Here is a 23599-nt window from a genome sequence, read left to right on the forward strand (position 1 = left end):
TGTAGTTGAAATGAGGAATCTTGGTCACTAGAACTTATTCACTGGAAGATGGAATGTTGACTCAACATTTAGAATGTTCCCCCTGTGCTTCAGAAAAGTTTGATGAGATGTTAATTGCCCCTAAAACAGAAAGTAACTCAGTTTAACCGTACATCTAACAATACACTATCCCTTAGAATTACACAGTCATCACTGCATAGAACAGGAGTGGCCAAACTGTGGCCCGTGAGCTACATGCGGCTCTTTTATTGTTACCTCCATGTCCCCACCCTTTCTTCATCTACCAAAATGTGGGGGAGGCGGAGGGAGGTTGAGACCACTGCTTTAGAATCATAGAATATTAGGGCTGGAAGAGACCTCAGGAGGTCATCTAGTCCAACCCCCTGCTCAAAGAAGGACCAACACCAACTAAATCATCCCAGCCAGGGTTTTGTCAAGCCAGGCCTTAAAAACCTCTAAGGATGGAGGTTCCACCACCTCCATAAGTAACCTATTCCAGTGCTGTACCACCCTCCTAGTGAAATAGTGTTTCCAAATAACCAACCTAGACCTCCCCCATTGCAACTTGAGACCACTGCTTCTTGTTCTGTCATCTGCTACCACTGAGAACAGCCTAGCTCCATCCACTTTGGAATTCCCCTTCAGGTAGTTGAAGGCTGCTATCAAATCCCCCCTCACGCATCTCTTCTGCAGACTAAATAACCCCAGTTCCCTCAGCCTCTCCTCATAAGTCATGTGCCCCTGCTCCCTGATCATTTTTGTTGCCCTCTGCTGGACTCCCTCCAATTTGTCCACATCACTTCTGTAGTGGGGGGGCCCAAAACTGGACACAAGGCTCCAGGTGTGGCCTTACCAGTGCCGAATAGAGGAGAATAATCACTTCCCTTGATCTGCTGGCAATGCTCCTACTAATAAAGCCCAATATGCCATTGGCCTTCTTGGCAACAAGGGCACAGTGCTGACTCATATCCAGCTTCTCGTCCACTGTAATCCCCATGTCCTTTTCTGAAGAATAACCCTTGCAGCAGGGTGGTGGGGTAGGGGTTTCTGCCCAGTGGGAATGGGGGGCTTGGGGCTTCAGCCCTGTGGGGAGGGGGGACTCAGGGCTTGTGGCTTCAGGAAGAGCATGGCTGAAGCTCCATGGGCCATCAGGCGCCTCCTGCAGGGCTGACACCCCCAGTCCCGGCAGATGTGCTCCAGCTCTTGAACTTCTGACGATTGTCATATGTGGCTCGGAGAGCTAGTAAATTTGGCCACCCCTCACCCATGGCATAGAAGTTCAAAGGTTGACGTATTCATGGGATAGATTCTGATTTACTATATACTGTGGTAAATCCAGGATAACCCTATTGAAGAAACAACAGATTTATTTTTATTTACATTGGTGAGAGTGAGATATGAATTTAACCCATAACCATAATCTTCTTCTTCAAAGATGAGAGTGCCACTAACTGAGCCATACTCCTGATAGTTATTATACAATATATTATACAATTATATAATGTATGGAAAATATACAGATGTTTTTACCTATATCCTATAAGGATGTTACTCCTGTAAGGATATTATTGCACAAGAAAACACTATTCCATTCACTTTAAATATTTGATCCAGGTAACCGATCAGAATTTACACACAGGATTGGGAAGAGGTGATTGATAGAAAACATATCTGTTGAGTAAAGCCAAAACAGTGGGCTGGCTGACTACATGACTCATTAATTTTTTTAAGATTGCAAACGAGGCAGTAGAAAATCATAATTTTTATATGGGGCTATGGGTTCTTGCTGTTTATATCCTTCTCACTATTCCCCAGCATGTCAAGTAAAAGCTGTTATTTCCTGCTGTTCTTTCTGTGGTTTGTGAAACAAACGGAGAGAGAAAAGCTCTGGTCTCAAAAGACCATGTGGGAAACTTTCAAATGCTACTACAGTTGTGTAATGTTGACAAGCTGAGCCGAGTGATCCTTGTACAGCTTGCAAGTAAATGAGCATCTCTGCAATACTCAACAATAAAAGTCTCTAGTGGGGTAAAGTCACAGCCAAGGAAACAGAGCTCTGGGGCCAGGCTCTGCTTTCATTTCTACCTGTGCAACCCCACTGACTTAAAGGTACTTTCCCAGAATTGCAGTCTTTAATACCAGGCATAATGTTAGTGGCACATAGAGAATCCAAAAGTGTATTTATGATTCAGAGGTTCTAAGGCCAGAAGGAACTATTGTGATCAGCTCCTGTATAACACAGGCCATAGGATTTCCCTGTATGAATTCCTCTTTGAAATAGCACATATCTTTTAGAAAAACATTCAGTCTCGAGTATATATACAGTATGTTTAGGCATAGTTGAGGTAAATAAACCTTCTCTTTTGTCCGGGAGAGAAGGAGGGTTGATGGGGGACACATCTCCAAATGGCATTCTGTGGTCCATTTTGAGTTTTATATAGAATCATAGAATCATAGAATATCAGGGTTGGAAGGGACCTCAGGAGGTCATCTAGTCCAACCCCCTGCTCAAAGCAGGACCAATCCCCAATTAAATCATCCAAGCCAGGGCTTTGTCAAGCCTGACCGTAAAAACTTCTAAGGAAGGAGATTCCACCACCTCCTTAGGCAACGCATTCCAGTGTTTCACCACCCTCCTAGTGAAAAAGTTTTTCCTAATATCCAACCTAAACCTCCCCCACTGCAACTTGAGACCATTACTCCTTGTCCTGTCCTCTTCTACCACTGAGAATAGTCTAGAACCATCCTCTCTGGAACCACCTCTCAGGTAGTTGAAAGCAGCTATCAAATCCCCCCTCATTCTTCTCTTCTGCAGACTAAACAATCCCAGTTCCCTCAGCCTCTCTTCACAAGTCTTGTGTTCCAGACCCCTAATCATTTTTGTTGCCCTTCGCTGGACTCTTTCCAATTTATCCACATCCTTCTTGTAGTGTGGGGCCCAAAACTGGACACAGTACTCCAGATGAGGCCTCACCAATGTCGAATAGAGGGGAACGATCACGTCCCTCGATCTGCTCGCTATGCCCCTACTTATACATCCCAAAATGCCATTGGCCTTCTTGGCAACAAGGGCACACTGCTGACTCATGTCCAGCTTCTCGTCCACTGTCACCCCTAGGTCCTTTTCCGCAGAACTGCTGCCTAGCCATTCGGTCCCTAGTCTGTAGCTGTGCATTGGGTTCTTCCGTCCTAAGTGCAGGACCCTGCACTTATCCTTATTGAACCTCATCAGATTTCTTTTGGCCCAATCCTCCAATTTGTCTAGATCCCTCTGTATCCTATCCCTGCCCTCCAGTGTATCTACCACTCCTCCCAGTTTAGTATCATCCGCAAATTTGCTGAGAGTGCAATCCACACCATCCTCCAGATCATTTATGAAGATATTGAACAAAACCGGCCCCAGGACCGACCCCTGGGGCACTCCACTTGACACCGGCTGCCAACTAGACATGGAGCCATTGATCACTACCCGTTGAGCCCGACAATCTAGCCAACTTTCTACCCACCTTATAGTGCATTCATCCAGCCCATACTTCTGTAACTTGCTGACAAGAATACTGTGGGAGACCGTGTCAAAAGCTTTGCTAAAGTCAAGAAACAATACATCCACTGCTTTCCCTTCATCCACAGAACCAGTAATCTCATCATAGAAGGCGATTAGATTAGTCAGACATGACCTTCCCTTGGTGAATCCATGCTGACTGTTCCTGATCACTTTCCTCTCATGTAAGTGCTTCAGGATTGATTCTTTGAGGACCTGCTCCATGATTTTTCCGGGGACTGAGGTGAGCCTGACTGGCCTGTAGTTCCCAGGATCCTCCTTCTTCCCTTTTTTAAAGATTGGCACTACATTAGCCTTTTTCCAGTCATCTGGGACTTCCCCCGTTCGCCATGAGTTTTCAAAGATAACGACCAATGGCTCTGCAATCACAGCCGCCAATTCCTTTAGCACTCTCGGATGCAACTCGTCCGGCCCCATGGACTTGTGCACGTCCAGCTTTTCTAAGTAGTTCCTAACCACCTCTTTCTCCACAGAGGGCTGGCCATCTACTCCCCAAGTTGTGATGCCCAGTGCAGCAGTCTGGGAGCTGTCCTTGTTAGTGAAGACAGAGGCAAAAAAAGCATTGAGTACATTAGCTTTTTCCACATCCTCTGTCACTAGGTTGCCTCCCTCATTCAGTAAGGGGCCCACACTTTCCTTGGCTTTCTTCTTGTTGTTAACATACCTGAAGAAACCCTTCTTATTACTCTTGACATCTCTTGCTAGCTGCAGCTCCAGGTGCGATTTGGCCCTCCTGATTTCATTCCTACATGCCCGAGCAATATTTTTATACTCTTCCCTGGTCATATGTCCAACCTTCCACTTCTTGTAAGCTTCTTTTTTATGTTTAAGATCCGCTAGGATTTCACCGTTAAGCCAAGCTGGTCGCCTGCCATATTTACTATTCTTTCGACTCATCGGGATGGTTTGTCCCTGTAACCTCAACAGGGATTCCTTGAAATACAGCCAGCTCTCCTGGACTCCTTTCCCCTTCATGTTAGTCCCCCAGGGGATCCTACCCATCCGTTTCCTGAGGGAGACGAAGTCTGCTTTCCTGAAGTCCAGGGTCCATATCCTGCTGCTTACCTTTCTTCCCTGTGCAGGATCCTGAACTCAACCAACTCATGGTCACTGCCTCCCAGATTCCCGTCCACTTTTGCTTGCCCCACTAATTCTTCCCTGTTTGTGAACAGCAGGTCAAGAAAAGCTCTCCCCCCCCCCCCAGTTGGCTCGTCTAGCACTTGCATCAGGAAATTGTCCCCTATGCTTTCCAAAAACTTCCTGGATTGTCTATGCACTGCTGTATTGCTCTCCCAGCAGATATCAGGAAAATTAAAGTCACCCATGAGAACCAGGGCGTGCGATCTAGTAGCTTCTGCGAGTTGCCGGAAGAAAGCCTCATCCACCTCATCCCCCTGGTCCAGTGGTCTATAGCAGACTCCCACAACTACATCACTCTTGTTGCTCACACTTCTAAACTTAATCCAGAGACACTCAGGTTTTTCTGCAGTTTCGTACCGGAGCTCTGAGCAGTCATACTGCTCCCTTACATACAGTGCTACTCCCCCACCTTTTCTGCCCTGCCTGTCCTTCCTGAATAGTTTATGACCATCCATGACAGTACTCCAATCATGTGAGTTATCCCACCAAGTCTCTGTTATTCCAATCACGTCATAATTCCTTGACATCACCAGAACCTCCAGTTCTCCCTGCTTGTTTCCAAGGCTTTGTGCATTCGTATATAAGCACTTGAGATATGTGCACCTTTGAACTGTGCAAGGGTGTGTAGCAGAGTGGCCACCCGCTCCTGCCTTGAAGGGCTTAAAACAGTCCAGGAGAGGGCTGTGGCTGGAAGCAAGCAGTTCCCAGGCTGATTGGGGGAAGCAGGCTCAGCTGTGGCCACAACCCAGGACTCAGCTGGCCCTTAGAAGAGGGCAGTGGGGCAGGAACAGACAGTCTCCTCTAGCTGTGGAGGGAGATGGGCCTGGCTGCTGGGGAGCTTGAGAAGGTACCTGGAGTTGAGCAGGGCTGGGGGAAGGCCAGAGGAGCTGGGGAGCTCTGGCCTGGAAACCCCCAAGGCTGCAGGCCTAGTGTAAGCAGGGAACTTTCCTGGCTTCTGCATGCACTACCCCGGTGAAGTGGGCTAGCGAAAGGATTTGAATCCTTGCTCCCACTTCCTTTACCCAGTGGCCTCCCTGCCCTTGAGGACTCCCCTTCCACTCTCCTGTCTGGCAGAGTCCTCGTAACCCCAACAAGGCTGGGCCCAGGATTCCTGGGGGGCTCGACCCCCAACCCTGCTGTGGTCAGCAAGGACAGGGGCTAGGATGTCCCCTCTCTGGGGTACTCTCTCTGCACTGGGCAGTTCTCTGACCATTACATACAAGTTAAAGCAAATACAAGTTATTTAATCAACAATTAATTTTAAAAAGAATAAGGAAAAATGGGAAAGGTTAAAGGAAACACATCAACCCACTCTGTGGCAGGGAACATCACAGTGTCTCTGGAATGTCCGGGCAGTTCACAGTCTGTTCCCTGTACATCCCAGGCCTTCTTCTCAGGCCCTGGCGATGCTGCAGGGATGCTGTGGGTTGCACACTTGCTCTGGTGGTGGCCACACGCTCTCAGGCTCTAAGTGGTAGGACCCTTCTTCCCAGTGTCGCCCCCGCCCTGTCGGGGTTATGATCCAAGCCTGGCCTGCAGAGCCCCTTGGCTGAGGCGTCTCCCTGTGCTGGGCCTGGTGTCCAGCGTCTCCCTCCCTCCCCAGCTGCTCGCCGCACCCAGCTCCAGACTGCTCCAGCCCCAGCTGCACCACTCGGTCTCAGTGCTGCTGCTGCTCTGCCTCCAGCTCCCTGGGCTGCTTCTTTGGCCCCTCTGCCTCTGGTTGCTACAGCTCTGCTCCCAGGACAGGTCTGCTCTGCAGGCTGCTTCTGCTCCCAGCACTGACCTGCTTCCTGGGCTGCTTTTCTGGCCCCTCTGGCTCTGGTTGCTGCAGCTCTGCTCCCAGGGCAAGTCTGCTCTCTCTAGGCTGTGCCTCTGGCTTTGGGGCTGCAGCTCTGCTCCCAGGACAGGGTGTGCTCTCTCTGGGCTGCTTTTCTGGTCCCTCTGGATCTGGCACAGCTCTGCTCCCCAGCTTAGCTCGGGCCCTTGTTTTCTCCTTAGCTCGGCCCCACTCTGTCTGACCCAGTCAAATCCAGCTCACACGGAGGACGGGACCTCCCTGGCCTCCTGACTCCCTGATTAGCCTGCCCGCCCTGTCATTCAGGCTGACCTGGAGCATTGGCCTCTCCCCATTGTTTCTGGGGACTATCAGTCTCAGGGTCCTGGTTTCCCATAGACCCTTCCCCTTTCAGTACTGGGAGCTAGCCAACCAAAACACCCCCACTGAATGTTAGTAAGGGGGCAACAGTCCCCTTACATAAGGCCAAAAAGGGATCTTCATCTTGCAGGATTAGGCCATTAAAGGGACACCCTCAGAATACGAAGACAGTCATTTTGGTGCCTATTAAGACTTACATTTTTCCCTGATCTGATGAAGGGCTCCGTGTAAGCTTGGAAGCTTGTCTCTCACCAACAAATTTGGTCCAATAAAAGATATTATCTTATCCACCATGTTTCTCTAGTATCCTAGGACCAACATAGCTACAAATACATTGCATAAATTTTTCCCTTCCTCTTTTTTACCTTGCTTAGCATGAACACTTTCCCTACTAGTAGCTGAGAGATATGAACTGACTGGATTTTGGCTGGTGGTGACATTGGTCATGTAATTGCTGGGTCTTCCTTATTTTAATAGCTTATAAATTCCACACTGCCTTTTATATTATAGTCCATCTTGTTTAGAAATAAGGGGAGGTAATAGACCAGCTGCAGTCTGTTACGCTCAGGAAAGATTTATGGGCCCTCTTCTCTTGAGGGATAGGGGTCAGATAGGGATTTGGAAACAAATACAGCTACCTATGACAGTGAGATCTGTGGGTGATTTGAAGGACTCTTCTAATATTACTGCTTTATGTAGGGAAGATGGTTTTTGACCTGGGTTGTCAGAACAATCTTTTACTTAATCTAGTAATGTAGCTTTACCTTGTCGATCTACTTCAGCCCCTGCACTGCCTGAATTTCCCATATCCCTGAATTTTGATGGAGATATGCAGTGTGTATGGGAAAACAACAACTTCAACAACTTTCATTCCATCTCCATGCAAAGAATTTTTCAGTTTATTTACAAAACTCCCTGGAATGAGAGCCGTTTGTGGTTCCTGTGGCTGATTCGAGGATTATTTCTCCTGTGCTGAAGATGCTAGTCAGTAGAATTAAACTCTCTTCACCCCCTTGTTGAGGTTTTACAGTCTGTTGATCCTGTTTCTAACCAAATTGAGGGGGAATGTTTCTGGCAGCCAGCATATCTAATGATCAGGCTTATTGTGCCAGATGCATTTAATAATGCTGAGGCATTCCCCAGTGAATTCTTGGCCATGTGTGATGAAGGCCTGCTTGTTGGTTGATACCGCTATAAAATGGTCATGGATACTTTTCGAGGCTGTGGTGCAATCCCAGACTGACGTTTCTGTTGCTCTTTGGACCAGCTGACACTTGATGTGCAAAAGCAGTTCGTTTCTTTGCCTTCAGATGCAGAGTGCCTCTTGGGAGGAAATGCTCTGTCAAGCCAGACAGGTATCTGAGGAGATTTTCCCCCATCCTTTTGGGATCTCTTTGTGAAACTATTTTAGTAGTCTTGAGACTGTACACCCTATGCTTTGCACCATGGAAGGCAGCAATGGTCTGAAGTAAGACTAAAGTCAAGCAAGTCCTTTGACTCTGAGGAACAGACCCCTCCTATCCCATCCTCTTTAGGAGGAAATCTTCAATTGCCTGTGGATTGTGGAGAGGAAGGAGAGAGTTTATCTTGAACAAGGGGATCTCCAGACAGAACTATTTTATTTTTGTGACTACATCTCCTTTCCAAGTAAGAGTTACTAGAGTTTCAACAGATGTGGTCAAGTTTGAGGTTTGGTTTATATGGAGCTCATTAGCTTCTCTAGAGAAGAGCTACATGGAGGATTCCATCTTACAGAATCCTCTAGCTTTATGACTTGATGCGGGATCTGGTCCATTATGGATTACTTGTGACTGATAAAATTTAACATTTGCCTCACATGAGAGTTATTGGTCCAGGAAGCCATGAGTAACCATGTCTCCTTAGTGGGGATTGGGACTCACTTCTACAGCATGTCCATTTTAGGAGCTGGTCTCTACGTTTACATCTTGGAGTTGAAGATGATAGGCTCAGTAAACGGAAGGGCAGAGAGACTAACTGATTTGTCCCAGGCTACATTCCAAATCAACTCAGAGAACAGGAAAAGAATATAGAAATTCTAACTTCTGGCCTTTTCTTCCAATCACTAGGCCATAATCCCACCCAAATTCTATCTATCTAATCAGGGGGTGGGGATGGAGGTTGCTAGATTCCATATATCTGTAAAATCAAATGGCAAATCAAATTATGGGCAAGATGTAAAAAATTATTTGCAAATGTTATCTGTCTAGTTTAAAAATCTTTTTTGTTTTTCAAGTTTTAGTTGCTGCACATTGACATCTCCACTTATCATTTAAAATTAGGATTAAATTTCTTGTCCTTAACTCTCTATTATTTCAACTCACTGTTTCCAGAGTACAGCTTTGGAAAATACTATGAAAAAGGGAAATCCTAGTGATTTTATTTGCTAATGATACTCAGAATTATCATCTGAACAAACATCTTGCACATCTTAAAAAAGCCCTCAAAGGCAAAAGGGCTCTAAACTAAGAAGAGAAGCTGAATAGTTCACAAGCAGTTAAAAAACAGAGGGTCAGATTCTGCCTCAGTACACAAGTGGGTGGGCTTGAGGCAGAATTTGAATCTCTGCCTCTTCACCTACTGTGGATATTTCATCCCATGTTCCTTCCTTGAGGGTGCAGGATTTTAGTAAATGGTCAAACTAACCTATGTTCAGACTGAAGGGGAGATGAGAGCATGCTCCTGCCTCTAGTGGATGCATTTCTCTCTGCCCTGCATTACTTTTATTCTGGCTCATAAAGATAACTCTGAGGAGTATGGGTTTTCTTCCCCCCCCTCCTTTTCTGTTTTGCCTTTGGAATGAATTAGTTTGCACCAGATGCCATGTGGTTTCACAAAAGAACATTTCTTGGACTGGTCTACAAGGCTAAAACCCAAATCTCTTAGCTCTGCAGCTAGTCCCTAACAAACTAGGCCACAGCACCTCTCAGCCAAGACATTGGATCTCTCTGTGCCTTAGTCATCATAGCTGAACATTGTGGCTTCTAACAATGCTTTGCACTCACATAGCGCTTTTTCACCTGTAGATCTCAAAGCACTTTCCAAGGCGGGTATGCATTATTTGCTCATTTTTACAGCTGACTTAACTACAGATAGAGATTTAAAACAATGTTTGTGTCAACGGCATTGTGATCAGGTTGTCGCACATTAGGATTCTGTTTCCCAGCTTTCCTGTGGCAAGTCACTCTGCTGTGCTGCAGTTACCCTGTCTGGACAAGAGGAGCAAAGCTACCAGTCCCCAAGAGGAGTAAAGCTACCACTAAGAGTGATGGTGTGAGGTCTCCCTAAGCATTCAACTGCGGCTTTACCACAGAGGCAGAGTAAGGGGCAGCGCTTAGTTTCACAGTCCCAGAAGCAGACCAGGAACTAGACTGTGACTAAGGGGTCTAGTCCCTCGTTATCCTGTTGCTCCAGGGGAAAAGTAATCTGCCAGTTTTATACCTAGTGTTGATTATTTCCCCGCTCCCATGCCAGCTCAGCTATATTGGTCAGTGCTTTGGAGGAAAAGGGGTGTATCAGAGCCTAAGCTCTGCCAACTTCCTGTCTACTCACTCGCCACCCCAGTGTGCTGGAGGGGACATACCAGTCCAGCAGGGGCTGCGCTCTCCTTCGCACATAGACCACTGACCAGGGTAGCACACGCAGGGGGTAAGGTGAATGGAGAGGAGACCAAGGCATGTCTACATTGCCCGCTGGATCGATGGGCAGTGATCGATCCAGCGGGGGTCAATTTATCACGTCTAGTCTAGACGCAATAAATCGACCGCTGAGTGCTCTCCCGTCAACACTGGTACTCCACTAGGGCGAGAGGCGCAGGTGGAGTCGACGGGAGAGCGTCAGCATCAACTTACCGCAGTGAAGACACTGGGGTAAGTAGATCTAAGTACGTCAACTTCAGCTACGTTATTCACATAGCTGAAGCTGAGTAACTTAGATCGATACCCCCTCTTCCTCCCCTCCCCTAGTGTAGACCAGGCCCAAGTTTTACCACATTCTGGAGTATCCTTTTAGGTTTTTTTTTTTAACTTTTTATTAAGGCAAAGTTACAATAAAATGTTAACATCCAACATAACTTGTTACTCATTTAGGATCAGTTAATATTCAAAGAACCCAGATAAAGATTCTGGCTTGTGGGCTGGGGAGCCCTCCTCCTCTGAGTATGCTAAACAGGGTGACCAAATTTCTAAATACCAAGCCTCTTTTTGGCACTTCTTTTGTGTACATACTTGGCGTGAAAGCTTTTCCATCACAAGGACAGTCCATATTTTACCCTACCACAGCTCCACAGGAAGAGGAGTCACATTTTTCCAATAACGTGCATTGCAAAGTCTAGTTCCTAACAATAACAAATAAAGAAATTTGTCATTCTGTTTAAAAGGTAAATCTTTTACTGGAGCATTAAGTCAGCCGATCAGGGGATCTCATTTTTTTTCATAAGATGAGGCTTTAATAATTTTGTCCCAAAACTGTCTAAGTCCTGGACACAATCACCACATGTGCAAGTATGTTCCCTTTTCCACACAACCCTTCCAACAGAGCACCTCCCTAGTAGCAAAAATATGACAGGTCTTAACTGGAGTCAGATGTCATCTCTACAGTAATTTATACAAATTTTCTATATGAGCAACACAAATAGAATATGTATATCTCCTTTCCATTATAGACACCCACTCATGCAGATCAATTTCTTTGTTTAAATCCCTCTCCCAGCTTCTCTTGTGTGTTCTTATCAACATCTTTTCCAATCAAAATTGTATATATTGAGAAATTAAACAGTTTGTTCCTGGGTCAACTCCTTATATAAGGTTAAAGGTCTAGATCAGTGGTTCCCAAACTTGGTTCATGGCTTGTTCAGGGTAAGCCCTTGGCAGGCTGTAAGACACTTTTGTTTACCTGAGCGTCTGCAGGTATGGCCACTCACAGCTCCTACTGGCCGCGGTTTGTCGTTCCCGGCCAACGCGAGCTGTGGGAAGTGGCAGCCAGTACATCCCTACAGCCCGCACCGCTTCCCACAGCTCCGGGAATGGCAAACCGCAGTCACTGAGAGCTGCAGGCGGCCATGCCTGTGGACAGTCAACGGAAACAAATTGTCTCACAGCCCGCCAGTGGATTATCCTGATGGGCCACGTGCTGAATGTTGTCGACCCTTGTTTTAAACTGTTGAAGGATGCACAGTGCCGTGTCCCCCCACCCCCCCACACTGTTACCCTGTATCACACTGAGAAATATTTCGCTGACATCTCTAATACTGAAAAGGTATGTTACAATACCTTCCTATTATCTACTTTAAAAACAACTGGTGCATGTAAGTACAGCAAGAACGAACTATTTTTAAGCAGAGTAAACCAGTGTATGTCTCTATAGTAAGAGGCAATACAGTTTTTTTCTCTCTGAAGAAATAGAAGGATACAATTGAAAGTGGAGTATAACTCCTACCTCTGTTCCATGCTGGGATGGGGGTAGTCTAAATGTCACAGTTAAGTCCGAACATCAGGTTGTAATTGCTAGAGATTAAACATGCCAGAGTGAACATTCCAGGGAAAAAATGAAAGTGAGCAGGATGGTTCTTCGTATCTTCTTATCAAGGCAATTTTGCATCAGATCTAAAACCGCCACATTCCCATACAGCAGAATTCTATTCAAAAAGATTCTTAAACAATAAAGGAAATTACAGACTAGGGTAGGGTATTTTTTATCATCTAACTATGAAATAAAAAGCACAGGTAAATTAATGCACAATCTATTTATTTTTGCTCTGTTGTCCTACATACAAGGCCTACACAAGCACTGTCAGTAAAGCCATTGCTACTGAGAGAAAATCCTGATTATTCCCCAAGGTGCTACTGTACCACAATCAATTTCAGATGTAATTTACTGTTAGTTATTCTTGCAAGGTAGGAACATATCATCTGAGCTTCCCATTTTAATGTGTATGAAGGCAACTAAGAATATAATTGAAACAAAACGTCAGGTTGTAAGAGACGGAAGCAAAAATGAACCAGCCCTTGAAGGCTTTCACATAAGATTTCAACACAGCACTCAGAGTACAGAGGCATCATCATGCCACTGGCTTGTCTAATCTCTTTTCTCCTTTTTAAAATAACTTGTCTTTTCAGTGCATCCCAATGTGAGCCAGGGTTGTCAAGGAGGGTGTGCCACATGTTCCGACTACAATGGATGCTTGTCATGCAAACCCAGACTCTTTTTTGTTCTGGAGAGGATTGGCATGAAACAGATCGGAGTATGTCTTTCTTCATGTCCAAGTGGATACTTTGGAACGCGGTATCCAGAAATAAATAAGTGTACAAGTAAGTGCTGGGGAAAGCAACGCTGTACCTGTCTATTTTCTATTTCTGATAGGAGACTAACCCTCATATTGTGTATCCCTATGAATCAAGGAAGTTAAATATTAGATTCTTTAGTTTGTTCAGCCTTTTTATTCTGGTACAATTAATATTCACCTGAGTGGAAGTTTAGACTGAAATTCACATTACCTGGGCAAAGCTTAAGTAAAAACTTTGTGTATGGATGACCTATCCAGGCACTGGGGATGGACTCCTCTCCTGCATCCTCATTCAGAGGATACCCGTATAGTCCACCAGTGCCACAGCTACAGCTCAATGGCTGTAGCAGCAGACATGGGCCACCGCAACTGCACTGCGTGGAACCTGTGACCACGAGGTCCAAGCTGTTTATAAACTCATTGGCAATGCTCTCTTCAGTCCCCCAGCCTGCCTGCTGTTCCCCAGTGAGATAGAGATGGATACTGAGGAATACTGCTCCACAGTGAGGCTTCCAGAGCTCCTTTGTATGACCTCTCTGTAACTATACACTATGCACAGCATAACCACGATGCTGTGTTTGCGATTTGAGCGTGTTACTATGTTCTGGTCAACTGCCCATCTATGGGGAGATGCTGAACTGTCATTTACTTTCAGTGGGGTTAGATGCCTAACTTACATCTCTTCCTTCCTCCTACCCTTCAATACTTTTTGAATTTTGACATTTTGAAATTCGAAACAAAAACCCGGAGAAAAACCCTTTTTTGACCAACTAAACGACTACATGGCACAAGGGGCCACAACAGTGGTTCCCTTAATCCACCCAGCAATATTGTTAATCTGTCCAACTATACTCTTAGCCCAGCAGAAGAATCTGTCCTATCTTGGGGCCTCTCCTTCTGCCCCTCTACCCCCACGAACATGATACAGTTCTGTGGTGACCTAGAATCCTATTTTCGACATCTCCAACTCAAGGAATATTTCCAACACACCTCTGAACAACATACTAACCCACAGAGAGCTTCCTACCAAGTCTACAAAAAGAAGGATTCTGGGTGGACTCCTCCTGAAGGTCGAAACAACAGACTGGACTTCTACATAGAGTGCTTCCGCCGACGTACATGGGCTGAAATTGTGGAAAAGCAGCATCACTTGCCCCATAACCTCAGCTGTGCAGAACACAATGCCATCCACAGCCTCAGAAACAACTCTGACATCATAATCAAAAAGGCTGACAAAGGAGGTGCTGTCGTCATCATGAATAAGTCGGAATATGAACAAGAGGCTGCTCAGCAGCTCTCCAACACCACTTTCTACAAGCCATTACTCTCTGATCCCACTGAGGGTTACCAAAAGAAACTACAGCATTTGCTCAAGAAACTCCCTGAAAAAGCACAAGAACAAATCCACACAGACACACCCCTGGAACCCCGACCGGGGTATTCTATCTGCTACCCAAGATCCATAAACCTGGAAATCCTGGACGCCCCATCATGTCAGGCATTGGCACCCTGACAGCAGGATTGTCTGGCTATGTAGACTCCCTCCTCAGGCCCTACGCTACCAGCACTCCTAGCTACCTTCGAGACACCACTGACTTCTTGAGGAAACTACAATCCATCGGTGATCTTCCTGAAAACACCATCCTAGCCACTATGAATGTAGAAGCCCTCTACACCAACATTCCACACAAAGATGGACTACAAGCCGTCAGGAACAGTATCCCTGATAATGTCACGGCAAACCTGGTGGCTGAACTTTGTGACTTTGTCCTCACCCATAACTATTTCACATTTGGGGACAATGTATACCTTCAAATCAGCGGCACTGCTATGTGTACCCGCATGGCCCCACAGTATGCCAACATTTTTATGGCTGACTTAGAACAACGCTTCCTCAGCTCTTGTCCCCTAATGCCCCTACTCTACTTGCGCTACACTGATGACATCTTCATCATCTGGAACCATGGAAAAGAAGCCCTTGAGGAATTCCACCATGATTTCAGCAATTTCCATCTTACCATCAACCTCAGCCTGGACCAGTCCACACAAGAGCTCCACTTCCTGGACACCATCGCTTATTAGCACCGTAGTCACATAAACACCACCCTATACCAGAAACCTACTGACTGCTATGCCTACCTACATGCCTCCAGCTTTCATCCACACCACACCACACGATCCATTGTCTACAGCTAAAGCTCTACGATACAACCACATCTGCTCCAACCCCTCAGACAGAGACAAAACCTACAAGATCTCTATCAAGCATTCTTACAACTACAGTACCCACCTGCTGAAGTGAAGAACCAGATTGACAGAGCCAGAAGAGTACCCAGAAGTTACCTACTACAGGACAGGCCCAACAAAGAAAATAACAGAACGCCACTAGCCATCACCTTCAGCCCCCAACTAAAACCTCTCCAATGCATCATCAAGGATCTACAACCTTTCCTGAAGGACGACCCATCACTCTCACAGATCTTGGGAGACAGGCCAGTCCTTGCTTACAGACAGCCCCCCAACCTGAAGCAAATACTCACCAGCAGAACCACTAACCCAGGAACCTATCCTTGCAACAAAGCCCGTTGCCAACTGTGTCCACATATCTATTCAGGGGACACCATCATAGGGCCTAATCACATCAGCCACACTATCAGAGGCTCGTTCACCTGCATATCTACCAATGTGATATATGCCATCGTGTGCCAGCAATGCCCCTCTGCCATGTACATTCTGCCATGGGCAGTCTCTACGTAAAAGAATAAATGGACACAAATCAGACGTCAAGAATTATAACATTCAAAAACCAGTCAAAGAACACTTCAATCTCTCTGGTCACTCGATTACAGACCTAAAAGTGGAAATTCTTCAACAAAAAAACTTCAAAAACAGACTCCAACGAGAGACTGCCGAATTGGAATTAATTTGCAAACTGGATACAATTAACTTAGGCTTGAATAAAGACTGGGAGTGGATGGATCATTACACAAAGTAAAACTATTTTCCCATATTTATTCTCCCCCTCGCTGTTCCTCAGACGTTCTTGTCAACTGCTGGAAATGGCCCACCTTGATTATCACTACAAAAGGTTCCCCCCCACCCCCCGCTCTCCTGCTGGTAATAGCTCACCTTAAGCGATCACTCTCTTGTTACAGTGTGTATGGTAACACCCATTGTTTCATGTTTTCTGTGTATATAAATCTCCCCACTGTATTTTCCACTGAATGCATCTGATGAAGTGAGCTGTAGCTCACGAAAGCTTATGCTCAAATACATTTGTTAGTCTCTAAGGTGCCACAAGTCCTCCTTTCCTTTATTTACTAGCCACCTAGGTGACTAAATAAAACAACAGGAATTATAGCTAAGTAATTCTCCTTACTTCTTGATGAATGGATGCTGGAGCATAATCCTATATTCATATAACCTCCGAGCCACTAAATAACTTCAAATGATTGTGCACTTTTCTCTAACAATATCTCTAGAGTAAACAGAACAGGAGTACTTGTGGCACCTCAGAGACTAACAAATTTATTAGAGCATAAGCTTTCGTGGGCTACAGCTCACTTCATCGGATGCATAGAATGGAACATATAGATAGATACATACATCCAGGACACACCACACGATCCGTTGTCTACAGCCATGCTCTAAGATACAACCACATTTGCTCCAATCCCTCAGACAGAGATGAACACCTACAAGATCTCTATCAAACATTCTTAAAACTACAATACCCACCTGCTGAAGTGAAAAAACAGATTGGCAGAGCCAGAAGAGTACCCAGAAGTCACCTACTACAGGACAGACCCAACAAAGAAAATAACAGAACGCACTTGCTATTACCTTCAGCCCCCAACTAAAACCTCTCCAGCGCATCATCAAAGATTTACAACCTATCCTGAAAAATGATCTCTCACTCTCACAGATCTTGGGAGACAGACCAGTCCTTGCTTACAGACAGCCCCCCAACCTGAAGCAAATACTCACGAGCAACCACACACCAAAAACACTAACCCAGGAACCTATCCTTGCAACAAAGCCCGATGCCAACCCTGACCACATATCTATTCAAGTGACACCATCATAGGACCTAATCACATTAGCCACACCATCAGGGGCTCATTCACCTGCACATCTACCAATGGGATATATGCCATCATGTGCCAGCAATGCCCCTCTGCCATGTACATTGGCCAAACCGGACCGTCTCTACGCAAAAGAATAAATGGACACAAATCTGACATCAGGAATCATAACATTCAAAATCCAGTAGGAGAACACTTCAACCTCTCTGGCCACTCAGTAAAAGATTTAAGGGTGACAATTTTGCAACAGAAAAGCTTCAAAAACAGACTCCAATGAGAAACTGCATATTAATTCAAGCTCAGCAAACAAGATACCATTAACTTGGGTTTGAATAGAGACTGGGAGTGGCTGGGTCATTACACATATTGAATCTATTTCCCTATGTTAAGTATCCTCACACCTTCTTGTCAACTGTCTAAATGGGTCATCTTGATTATCACTACAAAAGGGTTTGTCTTTTTTTCTCCTGCTGATAATAGCTCATCTTAATTAGCCTCTTACAGTTTGTATGGCAACTTCCACCTTCTCTCTCTCTCTCTCTGTCTGTGTGTGTGTAATATATATACAAAATCTTCTTACTATATGTTCCATTCTATGCATCCGATGAAGTGAGCTGTATCCCACGAAAGCTTATGCTCTATTAAATTTGTTAGTCTCTAAGGTGCCACAAGTACTCCTGTTCTTTTTGCAGATACAGACTAACATGGCTGCTACTCTAAATCTAGAGTAAATGTAACCATGTCCTTTGTATATCACTTGCACAATAGTGTGTGTGTGTGTATACATACATATACAAGTTTTACCATATTGTTAAAAATCCATGTCTGGTAGCTAGCTTCTATCCTGTATGAATGATATATAAACATAGTAATTATGGAAAATGCTGTGGGACTGCAACAAAAAGTAATGGAGCAGAAATCAATCAATATGAAAAGATAAAGAATTCTGAAATATGTTTTTAACTCTTCCTGAATGAATGGAGATATACTTGATGGACCTGCCTTGCATTTTAGCTAGTCGTTTACCCCTGTGCGATGGAAGTGCAATGTGGATGTCATGTTACAGTTCTGATCTGATGGCATTGTGCACCAAGTTTGCACAGTTCTCAATGACTACCCAAAGTGCAACACAGTTTTGAATGCAGCATTGTTGGCCGAATTCTCATTCTCATTTCCCACAGTGTAATGGGGACTTCACATGGATATGAATAAAATATATTCTCACTGGAAGGCCCTTGTACATTGCCAGAGTGGCATAAAGCGTAAACCTAAACTACAGCATACGTGCAAATCAGGGACTTTGTGTCTAACTGGGGTGAGTGAAAGTGACACAGGTTATAACTCTTCCTGTTTTGTATTACAGAATGTAAAGCTGACTGTGATACCTGCTTCACCAAAAATTTCTGCACAAAGTGTAAAAGTGGGTTTTACTTACACAACGGAAAGTGCCTTGAAAACTGCCCTGAGGGGCTGGAACCCAACAATCACACGATGGAGTGCACCAGTATTGGTGAGTAGAGTCTCTAGCCTAAGGCCCAACCCTGCAAGCCCTGCAAGTGTGGAACTCCTATTGACCAGACAAGGAGTCTGCACAAGGGGAGGACTTGCAGGAATAGGTTCAGAGTTAGGAACAGGAAACCCAACACTGCATCTGAATTATTTTTAAGAAAGGTTCAGTCACAAGAAGTGTTCTCCAGTGCCATGTCTTCAAGACGTTTTCTGAATCTGCCCCTGGCCCCTTCAGAACAATCCATTGCCCTCTGATGAGCAACTTCCACTTATTAGGGGGTCTCTTGTGCCAGTTAAGCATAGGCCAATGTTTGGGACGATATGGAACACCTCAGGAATTCTACCTCAGGGATTCCTCCCTAAACTCTCCAGCATGCAGGTGAATATCGGTTGTACTATACCCCTTCAGGAAATGCAGCATGCTTCGTCTTGCACACTGGGCCAGCTTCACTAACTGGCGCTTGGGGGTGGAGGGCAGGTGTCTTGCAGTATTGCCAACCTCATATGTTAAAAAATCACGAGTCAGCCCACTTTCACACACACACACCCCGATCATGAGATTTTTATACAGATATTGGGGGTATTTTTATTTGTCTTCTGGTTTCTGAGGCTTTAAGGTGCCTTCAGGTCACATTTTTAAAGCTTTTGTCCAAAGCCATGAGGAGTAGAAACTCACTTAAAAACTAATGGAAGCTGAGATTCTGATGTAATCATGTGACTCCAGGAGGTGGGGCTTTAATTAAAACTTCAAATATTGTTGCAAATCAAGATAAAATCATGGGAATAGGCAACACTGATCCTGTCACTCGGAAAGCGCACAGAGGGGAACAGTCCTTATGCTTCTTGTACTGCCTCATGTTGTGCAGCCACAGAGCACTGTGCTACCGCCTGGCACTGGTGGAAGTCTGCTCACCCCCATGAATGTGGATGTCAATCTCATGGAACCAGTGGAAGTTGTGTGCATATTTGGAGAGGGAAGCAAAGCTTGAGCAGGTTTGAAAGGAAGAAAAACAATGTACAATAGTTTTGCAGCTCTCTTCCCAAATATATATTTACCTCAGGTGGGGGTGATGGTTTTGATAGTGGGATTTCCAAGCAAGGACTTTCATCCCATCCAAGAAACCTGAAGAATCATTTCCGCTTCTTTAGTGTGTGTTTCAAGCTGCCGAGGACCTAGCTGCTTTAACAATGAGTCAGTCTTTACTAGGAAAAGTCATTAAAAGCTGCAGAGAAAAAACAGACCTTTGCTGTGCATGTGAAGACCTATTATATTAACAGGAGAGCCTCACATGTAATATGAAACGCAAAATGAGCCACATAACAATTAAGTGGAGATTGCTTGAGATCAGCTGTCTTCCAGGGTTTGTAAAATTTGGAAATAAATTGCAGAGATGGAAAAAATCTATTAGGCCGTTAAATCCATCCTCCTCCTATTGTTGCAGGGTGTATTCCTCTAGATAGAGGATGTCTATAGTATTAAATGTATACTACACTTAATCTGCAGAAGAAAAATTAGGAGATGGGCTGAACTAGGACAATTATTCAAAAGCACACTCCTAAACATTGAGAATTATCTACATAAGCATTACCAAAGCACACAAAATGCGCTAGGTGATGTACAAGTCTAGGAAGGCACACTCTTTGCTAAAGAATAAGGGAGCTGGATCCAAATCTCCCTGGTTTGGGCTTTGCAGAAGCAAAACCCTACCAAAAAGTTCTCCAAACCCAACATCTCTCCCAGTTTTGCCCATCTTTACCTGGTGTGTGTTACAAATAGCATCCCTTTCATGGCTCTTGACAAAGTTGTTCAATACCAAGACAGTGAACAGCATGGGCCTGTTTCTCCTCTTACCCGGGTGTGAATCAAGTTTGATTCCACTGAAGTCTGTGGAATTATGCTTCTGTAAAAAGAAGTGTGTAATCAGAATCAGGCCCAATGTCTCATTTTTGCCAAAACCAATTTTTTTAAATTTGGGGGGGGGGGCGCTATAATTCTGGAATGTAACTGGCAAAAGCAATGCAGCTAGTGTGAAATAATTGTACTTGTACATAATTGATTAGCATTATTTTACAGTTGAGTACATCCTGGACAGGCCACATTCTCCTCTTAGTTATACCTCTGTAGCTCCAGAGTAACTCCATTTAGGTAAACAGAATTACTCCCAATTTGGACAGGTGAAATTGAGAGCACTATTTGGCCCATTTCTGATCTGAGACTGGCCTTAGAACGAAGATTTATTTACTCAAGGCCAGCCTGCTTTTCAGTTTAAAGATGAATTCATTTTTCTTACATTTTGGTTGGTGCATAATAAAACGAATATCTTGTATGCATTGTGTGCTCCTAAAGCTTCCAGTCCGGCTCAGCATGTCATATGTTTGTTACAGTGCATTGTGAAGCTAGTGAGTGGAGTCCATGGAGCTCCTGCACAAAGAAAGGAAAAACATGTGGCTTCAAGAGAGGAAATGAAACAAGAGTCAGAGAAATTGTACAGCATCCTTCAGCACAGGGCAATCCATGCCCAGCTACAAGTGAAAACAGAAAATGTATTGTACAAAGAAAGAGATGTCAGAAGGAAGGAAAAGGTACCATGTTATCATCATCATATGAGATTGACATTGGGTTTGTTTAATAATTCACCTCTGAACTCCTGGGCCTGCATTTCTTAAGCCACCAAAACGCCCACTGGCATTAGTGTGTGTTTGGCCTGAGTGAGCAGATGTGGAATCGTGTCCTTGCACAGAGTAAAAACTGCACCGACCCCTTACAAAATCTGCCTGATCAAACTCTAGAAGTATCTCCTCTCAGTGGGTTCTGCAGGCAGAACAGCCATTGGCGTTTAGTGCAAGACCTGGCTGTGTAGTTAGAGGAAACCATACAGCTAAATAAGCTGAGGCCAAAAATGTTAGCCCCATACTCTAAGCTGGGAATTTGGTGGGGAAGTGCACTGCACCAACCCATATACCTGGCACAGCATTCTTCCCACAGCTACTCTGGCTGTCACACGGGAGGGGATGGAACCCACCGGCTCCTCCCTCCCAGTTCCTGCTTCTTCCTGCCCACTCCTCAACCACATGCGAAGAAAGGGTCACAGCCCCACAGAAGCTGTTCCCCCTTCTGCACTGTTACTCATGGTATGGGTAGAGCCCTGGGAGTAAGAAAGGGCCTTACACCCCTCACTCTCTGCCTGGACACACAAGATGGGCCATGCTTTGGGTCCAAATTAGTATTTAACTAGTAGATGAAAGCCTGTGCTGTCCTGCAGGTATAATTTGTAGTCACGTGTGTAAAAAAAAGCCCCAAATGGCTGTAAAATGAAAAATTGGCCATAACAGACTGCAAAGCCCATGGAAGATTGAACCTGGCGATCTTCTGAACAAGAAGAGCCCTCACCAGGCTTGTAGCTGTTTCCATCGCTTCACACTAACTCAACAGACATAAGCTTCAGAGTGATATTTGGGGTGATTGTGTGCGCTGGTTATGTGGTTGATTTGTGTCTGGGGAGCCAGTGTACGTGCGTGCACGCGCGCTGGGAGATTTGCAGTGAGTTGCGCAGGTGCCGGTTGGTCACATGGGTACTCCACCAACTGGGCAGTTTCCCGCATATAACCAATGAACTTGTTGCATGCAAATTAGCTGTAGAGTAAGGGTAGTGATTGGCTGAATTACCTCTGCTATCACAATGTTCTAGGACTCGTGGTATGACATACACATGCTTACTGTAGCTGTACACCTCACGGGTGTAATTCGTAAAATCAAAATGGCTGAGAGCTTTAAAACTGGATGGTAACAGACTCTGAAATCCAGTGACGAATCAACCTGGTGATATTCTGAACAAAGAGCTCTCAGCCATTCTTTCAGCTGCTTTCATCACTTCACATTAACTCTGCAGACATTCTAGGCTTCAGAGATTCCCAGAATCCTGTGTAGGTTATCAGTTACCAATGGTTTGCTGCAAGTTACGCATAGAAATGGACAAACTTTTTGCTACTATTAATATTCTTAGGGCTGGATTGTTTCATAAGACCACAGGCAACAATAAAGGATGGGGTGTTCCTGCCCCACACAGGAGCATCACAGAGAAGGAATGATGACTCAGGGAGCTACAATTCCCTTCCTGCATCCTCCTTGCTGTGGGAGGTAGTGATCAGGGCTGGCCTATGGGAGCAGCAAATTGTACTTTCCTCCACCCCGTACTAGCTTAGCTTTGCTGGGCAGCATACTGAAGGTGGTGGAGCCAAGGCTCCATCCATTCCCCATCCACACCCTACCCATCTTCTCTGGCGATAGCGAACAGAAAGAGCAGAGCAGCCATTTATTCCTATATACGAGCAATTCGCAAACAGGTCCACGCGGGCACTCCAGGGGATCCACGAGTCAACTGCATGCCACAGAACAGCTGTGGAGCGGGGGCGGGTCCTGGGGCTGAGCGCCTCTTGGAGCTAGCATCTGCACTGCTGCGAGAGGAGCAGGATCGGCCCGCCCGAAACAGCAGGGCTGCATGCAGAATTCACACTGTGTTTTCGGACGTGCTGGCCGGCTCCTCCCGGGCTTTCCTCTGTTTCACAGCTCCAGGCAGTCCACGAGTCATGGCCGGGGCTGCCGACCCTGCTGATCAACTCCACACTCAGCCCCAGGACCTGCCCCCACATCACAGCTGTTCCGCAGTGTGAAGTTGATTAGTGGGGCCAGTGGCCCCGGCCATGACTCTTGGACTGCCTGGAACCGTGAAAATCAGCAGCAGAGGAAAGCACAGGAGAAGCCAGAGCAAAGCAGCCCCTGCCAACCGGCAGGCGCATCTGAAAGCCCGGTGTGAATTCTACATGCAGCCCCGCTGGCTCGGGTGGGA

General features: G+C 45.5%; 1 protein-coding gene across 2 annotated transcripts in view; it reads left to right on the top strand.

Annotated features, from left to right (window-relative positions):
- RSPO3 (R-spondin 3) overlaps nucleotides 1-23599 on the top strand; it is an 87515-nt gene that overhangs the window by 29634 nt on the left and 34282 nt on the right. For both annotated transcript variants that reach the window (XM_084622985.1, XM_084622986.1), the window contains 3 exons: nucleotides 12992-13183; nucleotides 18607-18753; nucleotides 21138-21335. In XM_084622985.1, the coding sequence (XP_084479111.1) occupies nucleotides 12992-13183; nucleotides 18607-18753; nucleotides 21138-21335 (537 nt within the window). The remainder of the gene's footprint in view (nucleotides 1-12991; nucleotides 13184-18606; nucleotides 18754-21137; nucleotides 21336-23599) is intronic.

The sequence above is a fragment of the Lepidochelys olivacea genome (assembly GCF_965140295.1).
Source record: "Lepidochelys olivacea isolate rLepOli2 genome assembly, chromosome: 3".
In the NCBI taxonomy this organism is placed as follows: domain Eukaryota; kingdom Metazoa; phylum Chordata; order Testudines; family Cheloniidae; genus Lepidochelys; species Lepidochelys olivacea.